Source organism: Terrapene carolina, unplaced genomic scaffold, assembly GCF_002925995.2.
Source record: "Terrapene carolina triunguis isolate 2854851 unplaced genomic scaffold, T_m_triunguis-2.0 Scaffold229, whole genome shotgun sequence".
NCBI lineage: Eukaryota > Metazoa > Chordata > Testudines > Emydidae > Terrapene > Terrapene triunguis.
In genome coordinates this window covers 1,801,997-1,813,540 of record NW_020664580.1, presented here as the reverse complement: position 1 = coordinate 1,813,540, position 11,544 = coordinate 1,801,997, and the positions used below count along the sequence as shown (strand labels likewise).

The following is an 11,544-nucleotide window of genomic DNA, read 5'->3' as shown; positions in this document are numbered from 1 at the left end:
AAAGTTCAACATTTTGGCAAAAAAGTTTTTCTGTATAAACTTCAAAAGTTGGCTATTATAATACTGATACAAAACACTTCATGTAGATTAAGTTAATGTGCATAAAACACAACAACTTTTAATGTATTGTTTGTATAAAATCAACATATTTAAAGTGTAAATTTCATTAGATAACATGCAAATACTGCAATATTTAAAATGGCACTTATAAATAGAGGCTTTATAATTTTGCATCTAATAAGAAAATCAGATAGAATACATGGTATTTGCAATGTACAGAACTGTAGAAATGAATACATTTCTCCATTTCTTAACGTAAATAAGGTTCTGGCTTAGAAAATGATTGTCATTTTACAAACATGGGGCCCAATATCCTGCAAGCACTTAAGCAGGTGAGTAAAGCTACTCAAATGTGTAAGTTTGCTGGGATAGGCCCATGGCTATTTAGCTTTCTTCATAATAAAATACAAGATAATATATTCACACAAAAAATTACTCAATTCGTTTTTTGGTAAATTATTTAAGTAGCAGCAATTTTTGTTTCTTCCAAAAATTGATGTTTAAAATAGGTGCATACTTGTCATAATTCTCAAGGATATACATCTGAATAATAACAAAAAAACACTTTTCAAAAATCACAATATGTTTGTTCACTGCTGAAAATTTTTGTGTAACAACTTCCTTTCCACAGAATCACAAGTTTAAAGATTTGTACAATATTTTTAAGGTATGTGTGCATAAAGAAAATGATTTGTGTTCGACTAGTGATTTTAGTGATTAATAGGAGAGTTTTCTTTTGGATTATTTCAAATATTTTAAAATTCATTTTTAATGAAAAAATGTAGTATATTAAAACCTTTTTCTGGAATTTTGTTGAACCAAACTGATATATATTTTTCTTTCTGGTTAAAATATATTTTGCTCTATTAATAGATCAGCAGTTCTGAATGTCCTTCGCAATATAGAAAAAATACAATAGGATATTTATTTTGCACATTTTCTAAGCAGTTATGTATTGTAGATTGATGCTTGCAAGGTCAATATAAGGCTCAAGAGCAGGGTCTGCAATACAGGCACAGCTTTAATAGAGGAAGAAGATATACTACAGGAAACTTGCACTTGGGATGTGATAAGTGCGGATAACGGCACATGGGATGCTAAAGTTGGACTGTCAGAATTTATCAGCGACTCTATCTTTTCTGCTTCTTTATTGCAGGCTTCAATCTAGAAAAAAATTCCAACAGTTAGTTATTAAAATCTCTTCTCTTTATCCAGAAGATTAGTATAAACATTTAGGATGGTGAATGAAGTTTAGGATGGCAAAGCCACAAGCGAATCATACAGGTCAGCTTTTGAGAGTTTTTAAAAATTGTATTTTATGTCTCTGTCAGGTGTCTTAGTTACTTATGAATCCTACCATGGAAGCTTCATGGGGAGAAAATTATAAACCTCAAAAATGGTTCATCACAATTTTGTGATTTTTAAGGCCCAAAATCTCATCGTAGACCAGGATTAGAAAGCAGGGCCTCACACCACTGGAAATCATGGGATTTCTCTCCTAGTTCACAAGGTGCTGCACTGAGGTCTATGGGAGTAGAGAACCCCCAGAGAACCTTAGGAGGGTTGGTGCCCCCAGACCTGGGAACCTTAGGAGACTCAGTAACCCTCTCAAGGACATTTTCCTTTTTCTCCTGACAAGTCTTTATAATGTTCAGGTTACATTCTGAGGCCCTTTGCACAAGGACATGGGCGAGAGACTTACTTTTCTTAATAAAGGAAAACAAACAAACCAACCTTCGTTTTTCAGAAATCCTTTTCATAAACTCACCACAGATGATGCTTCACAACATTCCAAGTTCAGAATGTAATAACTTTTGAAAATAGACTATCTTGGGGTTTTGGCAAGGGGATATCTACAGGGCAAACTAAGTTTTATTTTCTACAAAGTAGCAAAAAAAGAAAAAATAGATTTTTGATTACTGGTAAACACCTCCAATTTTAAGGTGTTAACTTAGAAACCACTTGTCTGATTCAATTCAAATTTTATAGAAAAATTCGAAATAGTATAGTTTCAGTCCTAGTCTTCAGCCTGCCACTTTTACAGCCAATTTATTTATTTTTTGAGATTTTAAAGGTGGGGATGGAAGAGAAGGTTACTCACCCTGTGTAGTAACTGAAGTTCTTTGAGATGGTTGTCCCAGTGGGTGCTCCACTTTAGATGTTCTTGCACCCCCGCACTTGTAATCAGAGATTTCTGGCAGCAGTGCTTGATTGGGTCAGACATGCACAGTCCCAGTCTTGCGCTGCTTCAGTTATCTAGCACCGTGTGACCAACCCCTTGCCCCCTCCCCCCCCGTTCCTTCTCTACTGCAGAGTATGTAATGTGAAGTAGAGGGGAGGTGAGAAGGTAGTGGAGCACCCACAGGGACAACCATCTCAAAGAACTTCAGTTACTGCACAGGGTGAGTAATCTTCTCTTCTTCGAGGAGTGTCCCTGTGGGTGCTCCACTTCAGGTGATTTCAGAGCAGTGCTCTTCAGTGGAAGGAAGGGGCTTCAGAGTTGAAGTCATGGTAGATGATAATACGGTAAGTCCAAATAGCACATCAGACGCTGAATGTTGTTCTAATGCATAGTGTTGTGTAAATGTATGGGCTGAGGCCCAAGTTGCCACTTTATAGATGTCCATAATGAGGACACTGTTAAGAAATGCTATCGAAGCCAATAAAGCTCTGGTGAAATGTGTGTGGGTGCCCACTGGGGGTTGAAGATACTTTTGACGATAGCACATGGAAATCTGTTTGGACAGTCTCTGTTTAGATACGGCATCTCCTTTTGATCACATTGGGATGGAGATGAATAATTCTGGTGACTTTCGAAAAGTCTTTGTTCTGTCTATATAAAAGGCTAGTGCCCTTTGGACGTCTAGGATGTGAAGTGAGGACTCTTGTCTATTCCCATGGGGGGTTGGCTAGAAGGATGGGAGGTGAATGAGTTGGTTGAGATGGAAAGAGGAGGCAATCTTAGGTAAGAACTTGGGATGAGATAATAAGGTAACTTTATTTAAGAATATCACATATAACGAATGTGCCATAAGGGCCCCTAGCTCTCCCATTCATCAGGCAGACGTAATGGCGATGAGGAAGGCTACCTTCACTGAGCGGTGAAGAAGTGAGCACATCTTTAGTGGTTCAAATGGGGTTCTGGTGAGGCCCCACAATACTAGGTTAAGATCCCATGGTGGAGATAGGGTTTATATTTCAGGGTAAATGTTGATGAGTCCTTTGAGAAAGTGCTTGGTGACTGGGTGAGCGGAAAAAAAAAATCAGTAAATGTTGCATGTTCTGGTGGAATGCTGTGATGGCTGAGAGGTGTACCCTGATTGAGCTCATGGAGAGGCCCTATTTCTTAAGTTCTAGTATGTAGTCTAGAATTAAAGGTAGAGGGAAGGAGACCGCTGTGATTTGTTTATTTTGGCACCATGTAGAGAATCATATCCATTTGTGTAAGTATGTATGATGGGTAGCTGGTCTGCGACTATTTAGTAGAATGTCCTTTACTTCATCAGAGCAGGTCATTTCAGGTCCTTGGAGCGATAGAGTAGCCACATTTTGAGATGGAGTCTTTCTAGATTCGGATGAAGGAGTTGGTCTGCATCTTGAGAGAGGAGACAGGGTACAAGAGGAAGGGTGTGCGGTGTGCATGCTACCATTTTGAGAAGGGAACCACATTTGTCATCGCCACCTGGGGGCTATCAGAATGACTTTGGACTTGTCCAATGTGATCTTGTGTATTACCCAGGATAGGAGAGGGATGGGAGGGAAGGCATATAGGAGAGGAGCGTCCCATCTGATAAGGAAGATGTTGCCCATGGAGCGAGGGCCCAAACCTGCTCTGGAGAAAAATAGAGCATTTGGCATTGTGTGCCATTGCAGAGGTCTATAGTTGGGAACCCCCAATCTTGGTATACGTTGTGTAGCACCCGTATGTCTAATTCCCACTCGTGGTCCTGAGAAAAGTTCCTGCTCAGTGCATCTGCAGCAGTGTTTTGGCATCCTGGTAGGTAAGAGGCTGAGAGGTTGATGATGTGACTGATGCACCAGTTCCAGAGTAGCATGGCTTCCGTGCACAGGGAGTATGAGCATTCCTCTCTTGCTGGTTTATATAGAATATGCATGCAACACTGTCTGTGAGGATTTTTATGGTCTTGTTCTTGATCATGGGCAGGAAATGGGAGCACACGTTGCAAATGGCTCGTAGTTCCAATAGCTTTATACACAGGAGGGATTCAGATGGGGACCAACGGCCCTGGATAATATGAGTGTTCAGATGTGCTCCCCAACCTAGTAGTGAGGCATCCTTTATGATCATCACTGTTGGAGGGTTCAGGACAAAGGCAGCCCTGGCCCAAACATTGTCTGGTCGTGTTCACCTTTATAGGGAGTCTTTTACTTTGTTTGGTATTGTGAGGTGTTTGTTCATGCTGTATTTGAATGGAGTGTAGGTTGTCCGGAGTCAGGCTTGCAGACACTGCACGTGTAACCTCGCATGTTTGATGATGAATGTCGTTGCAGCCAGGTGGCTCAGCAGTTGTAGGCAAGTCCTGGCCATTATCTGAGGGCTGTTTAGTGTTGGGGAGATCAGATTGGTTAGAGAAATGAATTGCTGTCGTGGTAGAGAGGTCATAGCCTCTGGAGAATTGAGGTAGGCTCCGATGAATTCTAATTTTTGCACTAAAGTTAATGGTGATTTTTGTATATTTGTAGGCTAGGCGTGTGAAGAGAGCTACCTTGCTTCTAACGCTCCTTGTCATGTCGATGCTTTCAGTAAGCAGTCATCGAATTATGGGAATATCATAATTCCCTGTCTGTAGAGGTAAGCCGCGACAACTGCAAGAATCTTGGAGAATACTCATGGGACAGTGGATAGGCTGAAAGGCAGAATTTTCTAATGAAAGTGATCTGCTCCTGGAGCAAATCTGTAGAACCTCTGATGTGATGGATGTACTGTTAAATGAAAGTGTGCGTCCTGGAGGTCGAGGGCCAAGAATCAGGCCCTCCTTTCTAGTGCTGGAGTTATGGTTGTCAACGTGACCATCTTGAAGTGTTGGGTCTTCACGAATTTGTTGAGTCTTCATATATTGAGAATGGGTCTCCACCCTCCATTTTTTTTCTGGGTGAGGAAATAATGTGAATAGAAACCCTTCCCTCTGTGTTTTGTTGGTACCAGTTTTACAGCACCTAGATGTATGAGGTGGGTTACCTCCTGTCACAGTAGATCTTCATGAGAGGGGTCTCTGAAGAGGGATGGGGAGGAAAGATGGGTACGGGGAATGGAGATAAATGGGATGGAATACCCAGACTTGATTATATTTAGTACGCATCTGTTGGATGTGAGGGTCTGTCAGATTGGGTAAAAAGGGGTGAGAATCTCTGAATGGCTGGGAGATGACAAGTGTTTCCAGCACTTGAAATTGTGGGGGTCTTGGACCTTCGACCAAAGTCTCAACATTGCTGTCTTGATGGCACTGGTTGAGACATAGAAGGCTGAGGTGGAGGCGATCATCTCCTCGTGGATCTCGGTTTCTGCCCTTGTTGCACATATGCGCAATCACACAGACAATAAGGTGTGGACTGGAATCTTTGTGAGGCATAATACTTGCCCTCCTTTTTCTTGTTCCTAGGCATGTAGATGCCCAGGGACTTTAACATCCCCCTTGAGTCTTTGAGTGTGTGGAGAGATTCATCTGCTTTGGCTGCAAACAATTTAGGACCTTCAAATGGGAGATCCTTGACCATCAATTGTACCTCTCTGGGGAACCCAGAGAGATGCAACCAAGATGCTCACCTCATCACTATTGCTGTGGCTACAGACTACATTGTGGTGTCTGCAGAGTGCAATGCAGCCTGCAATGCTGTTCTGGCAAGATGATGTCCTTCAGAGATTATGGTCCTGCACTGTTCTCTTTTCTCTTCTGGAATGAATTCAATACATTCTGACAACTCTGAGTAGTTTGAGTGGTCATATTTGGCAAGTAATGCCTCGTAATTGGTAATCCTGAGGTGTAACGTTGCCAAGGAGTAGGTCTTACAATCGAAGAGATCTAGTCTCTTCCAATCTCTGTCATACGGTGTGTTTTGGGGGGGGTGTTATTCTCTGCCCTGTTCATTTACTGGATCCACCACCAAAGAGTTGGGTGTGAGAAGAGGAACTCTATTTCCTTCACTGGCACATAATATTTGTTGTCAGACCTCTTGCATGTAGATGGGATTGTTGTTGGGGTCTGCCAAATCGATTTTACGGGTTCCATAATCATGTCATTCATCAGTAGAGTGATTTTTGGAAGAGGCTGAGGTCTGTAGGATATCTAATAGTTTATGTTGTTATTCCTGGACTTCTTCCAGTGAGATATCCAATGAGCCCGCCATTCTCTTAAAAAGGTCCTGAAATTGTTTCAAGTCATCCCCCATGTTGGGAGGTGTGGGCATGATGGTGTCATCAGGGGAAGATGACAAAAAATTGGCTGCTGGTGTCACCTCCTGGTCCAAAATCTCCTCCTCCTCTTTGGCCACACCTTCTGGGAGCTCAGAGGGTCGCCGGTACCGAAGGTGAGGGTGAATGACGTGCGCTCACCCTGGGTGGGCTGGAAGGTTTGTGGTGTTGTGGGGGGTATGCCACCCATGGGATCCAATAAGGCCCCTGAGGTTGAAAAGGCATCGGTGGCATCCCATGGGTGTCCATACCACTTTTGATCTTTGGGCCCAGTATAATAGCCCCGTTCTGTGGTGGATCTGATCTGGTAGGTACACAGATGGGAGAGGAATAGTGAGAGGAGTTTATTTCTCCTTCATCCTCATCTTTCTCGTCGCTTGATAATGGAGGAGCAGATCTAGATGGAGTGGTGAGACGGGTGACGTTGGTACCGAGAACAGGAGTTTCCGGCATCGAGGTCCTTCTAGCATAGGAATTGCTGCAGTGCTAGTAATATTGGTACCATTGAAGATGGAATGGTCGATAGAGATTGCTTTGGTGCAGCTGTGAGTGTTGGTGCGTGCACTGAGTGTGTTATGCCGGCAGCAGATGGCGCCATGAGGTCTGCAGTGGTGCCGAGCTGCTCAGTGCCAAATGTTTCATCGGCTCTAATGGTGCTGAGGCAGAGGGTTTCGATTTCCCCTTGCTGCCCTTGTCTGAGCTAGCCCGCTTAGGTTCTTTTGCTCTTATGGTACCCACGGTACTGGAGGGTCCCACTACTTCGGCAGTAGAGATACCAATGGAGTTTGCTGGTTTGGGGAACAAGATTTCTTGGCAGATTTCTGAGTTGCGGAAGTTGGAGCCCAGTTTTTGGCCACCTTCTTGGCGGAGTCGTCTTTTGGGTGAGCCGATAAGGAAGTTCCTCTCTCAGCAGTCGGGGTCCTATGTTCGGGGGGGAGGGGGTGTGTGATTTGGACTCAAATGCTATCCGGAGAGACCTCTCCACCATGAGGAATTTGAATGGTAAGTCTCTCGCCTTCCTGGTTTGGGCTTTTAGATTGTGACAATGCAAGCACTTTTGAGGGATGTGTGTCTTGCCGAGGCAGCGAACACACTGCGAGTGCCCGTCTGACACCAGGACAGAAAGGCTGCAGGTGAGGCAGCATTTAAAACCTGGGGAACTGGGCATGCACCTCATAAAAGTGTTCCCCCCCACCCCCAAGGGGAAAACTAATTATTCTAACCTACTAATGGCTAAAACAGAAACTTAATCTTCTAGTCAGAGAAAAAACTTTTTTTAAAGGAAGAAAAAAAATTAAAACAGGAAAGAAAAGTTAGCTATAATCCAACAAGAACGAAGTCTAAATTGTGAAAAAAAACCTATTCTAATAAAAGTAAGCATAGAGGTGCTGCTAAGTGCTCTGACTCAAGCAAAAGGCAGTAGAAAAGGAACTGAGGGGGGTTTGCCACACGGCGCTAAATAACCACCTGAAGCGGTGCGAGACAGGGACCGCGCATGTGCAACCCAACCATGCACTGCTACCACAAATCTCCTATTACAAGCACAGGGGCGCAAGAACACCTAAAGTGGAGCACCACAGGGACACTCCTCGAAGAAGAAATTGGATTTATAATGGAAATTTAGCTGCAGCATTAACTACGGAATGTAAAAAACACTCCATGGTCAGTAAAAGTAGATAAATTCAACAGAACGCTAGCAATTATAGGTATCTTGATAGCTGAGGCTAGACAACACGCTTTGACGTAAAGCCAAATTCAGTCACAGTGTAAATTGGTGTATCTTCAATGCAACTGATCAAATTCTGTCCACTTAGAACAGACTTAACTCTGGCACATAAAGGAAGCAAAACTGAATACACAAAATGAGTTTGGGAAAATAAAAGGGAAATTGGAGGCAGACTTTCCTAAACCAAACAATTTGAGGAAATGAAATTGCCCGAATAATATTTGTGTTGTAGAACGAGCAGAAAATGTGGATTCCAGTGTGCTGCTTCTTACACACTCCCCCCTTTTATATTTTAAAGATTAACCTTCATTTTAAAATAATGCATGTTAAGAGCATCAAATTGGTCAGCGTGAATCCTAAACCCTGAGGGAACTTCATTATAAAAATGTGCTGTCACCAGGGCGGGGAAAGGCGCTTAATAAAAGTACAGGGGTTTTTTGGACTTGCAGAAACCTAACCAAAAGAATGTCAGAATAAAGCAAGAGTTCTAGGAAAAAGAAATGCAATACATATTTGAAGCTTTTTTTTTTTTATTGTAGTAGTTCTGAGTTGCTCCAAGCAAAATAGTATAATGGCTTTTGTGTGGGTTTACTAATCTACATATAGAGTTTAGGGTTGCCAGCTGTGTGTGTAGGTCTTTGCTAGCACAAAGTAGGTGTGTCACACCATTATTATGCTGGGGAACACACTGACTTGATGTCCTTTAACATATTCTGAAAAGTATTTGGGGACTTTGTAGCACACTGATAGCTAGTTTTGTAAGAGAGAGGATCCCCCTATCAAAACTGTGATGGTCCCAGAAATATAGGAGCAGATATTTAGCTGGTATGGTTCCATTGAAGCTATGACAATTTCCAGCAGCTGAGGTGGCAGCCTAATCCATATCTATGGGCTGGTCCACACTAACCCCCCACTTCGAACTAAGATACGCAACTTCAGCTACGTGAATAACGTAGCTGAAGTCGAAGTACCTTAGTTCGAACTTACCACGGGTCCAGACGCGGCAGGCAGGCTCCCCCGTCGACTCCGCGTACTCCTCTCGCAGAGCAGGAGTACCGGCGTCGACGGCGAGCACTTCCGGGATCGATTTATCGCATCTAGACAAGACGCGATAAATCGATCCCAGAAGATCGTTTGCTTACCGCCGGACCCGGAGGTAAGTATAGACGTACCCAAAATGTAGCATCAAGACAGACAATGGTATAACCCATTCATACACACCCAGGTGCATTTTTTAAGTAACAGACCAACGCCTCGATACTAAAAAGTATACTCCAAAGCACATTTATTAAATGCATGACAGTCACTCTTCTAAATATATTTTTTCTTTTTGAAATTTTAAATGAAAAATCTTTTGTATTTTACTCAATTGATCTATCTGCTATGCGATATAATTCACAGAAGGCTAAAGTATTGAATTTTATATTATTTTATTGCATTTGATTGTATTTAAAATTACAAAATACCACAAACTCCAGCAAAATGAAGAGTTTGTAGTATTTTCTCTTCCATGTGCTGTAGTCTGCTGTGTGCTCCAGCATACTCCGCTAGCATCCACAGCTAGAGCTGGGTGAAATTTTTCAAACTTTTTTTGCTGAAAAATTCACACTTGGGTCAACCAAAACACTGTATGAATTCACGTCAAATTTGCCAAATTGTTTCAGCCATAAAAGAAAAAAATTCCAAAAGTCAAAATGAAACATTTTGATTTATTAATTCAAAATGACTGTTTTAAAAATTTTGCTTCAATTTTATTAAAAAAAAAATTACTAAATGAAACATTTTGCTTGACCTGAAATTAACTTTATTTTTGATTCAGCACCAAAGTGAAATATTGGTTATCTGCACAGCTATATTCAGAACCTCTTACAAAAACAGTAAGTGTTAAACACATCCACTTTATCCTTATAATAGAAACACTTAGGCACAAATCACCAGAGAAGTCTCAGAACAGTCATCACCCAGTAAAAAACAATGAGACTCAATTCCATTTTATTCTTGCCATCTTTCACTGTAGCTTTTCAAGTGTAAGTTGAAAGTAAAATAAATGGTACATAGCACAGATTGTAAATATGACAACCTGTATTGAAATAAAATGGAACTGTATTGACTAAAGAGAATAATAATAAATTCTACCTGCAATGGTTTGGGGTTTTGATCAACGGGTATGATGAGAATCACAATTTCAGATTCTATGCTTAAGTATCCGAACACATCGCATTGTGGCACTGAAACATGTAGACGGATTTTTTGAAGTACTTCAAGTACAGTTATTGGCTTTTTATTGGTTACCTGGAAAAAGATTGAGTACTTTATTATTCATGCAAAATGAAATTACATTTGTCCTCTTCAGAGATGTAAATAATAAGGTTATGTCATACTAGAAAAGTTGTTTGAACATACTCTATTTTAAACCAAATTATCAAACCCAGTCTATATAAGCAACGAATAAGCTTTAAGTGAAGGGAAAGAGAACACTTACTTATCTTCCAGTAACTGTGGTTCTTCAAGATGTGGTGTCCATATATATTTCGCTATTAGGGCACATGTGCCCCATGTGCTTGCGACCATAATCTTCTGGCTACACTGTCCATTGAGCCTGTGCATGCACCTCACTTAGTGTCCTTGTGCTTCTGTACTGAGGGCATAAAGGGTGATGCAGGCCAACCACCACTCATTTTCTTCAACACTGTTGTAGTGGGGAAGAAGGGCAGGTCATGGAATACATTTGGACAACACATCTCAAAGAACTCCAGTTACTGTAGAGACAAAGAAAGATGCTCACAGAGTCCATCAGACAGCTGAAGCAGGTCTATGTGTCACTGCTGCCTCAGCCAAGATGGATCAATCAGGATTATCCTTCCCCTGTCCTGACATATATTCCTCACCACCTTCTAAATTAATGGAAAGGGAGGGAAGAATATAGAAGGCCCTCTCCCTAATGCAACACAAAAGCATCCAATATGGACTGACTGTCCCTTCCCACTCATGAACAGACGAGATGATACTTTTTGTTTAACCTGGTTGTAGTCAGGTTTACATCAGGTCAGCCCCAGCTGGAGAAAATCTCTTGTGCCACTTGATACTTCAGGGATTACTCATGCACATGAGAACTGTCTCTGATAAGCCAATCTGCCAACATATTGCTCTTCCCTGCTAGATGCCTGAATAGATATTGTGAAGAATGCAACAGTCCCATAGATTGACTGCCTCAGCACACACCAGGGAAGAATGGGCACTTCTTTGTTTGTTGAAGTAATACATAATGGTTGTATTGTCTGTTGATACCTGAACAACCTATCTCTTTATGTGAGGAAGAAAATATCTG

At 41.6% G+C, this 11,544-nt stretch overlaps 1 protein-coding gene across 2 annotated transcripts in view; it reads right to left on the bottom strand.

Moving 5' to 3' along the window:
• Positions 1 to 762: 762 nt before the first annotated feature.
• Positions 763 to 11,544, bottom strand: part of RECK (reversion inducing cysteine rich protein with kazal motifs) — a 137,002-nt gene continuing 126,220 nt past the window's right edge. For both annotated transcript variants that reach the window (XM_026656369.2, XM_026656370.2), the window contains 2 exons: positions 10,353 to 10,508; positions 763 to 1,224 (listed from right to left, as the gene is read on the bottom strand). In XM_026656369.2, coding sequence (XP_026512154.1) covers positions 1,009 to 1,224; positions 10,353 to 10,508 — 372 coding nt within the window. In that variant the 3' untranslated portion in view covers positions 763 to 1,008. The remainder of the gene's footprint in view (positions 1,225 to 10,352; positions 10,509 to 11,544) is intronic.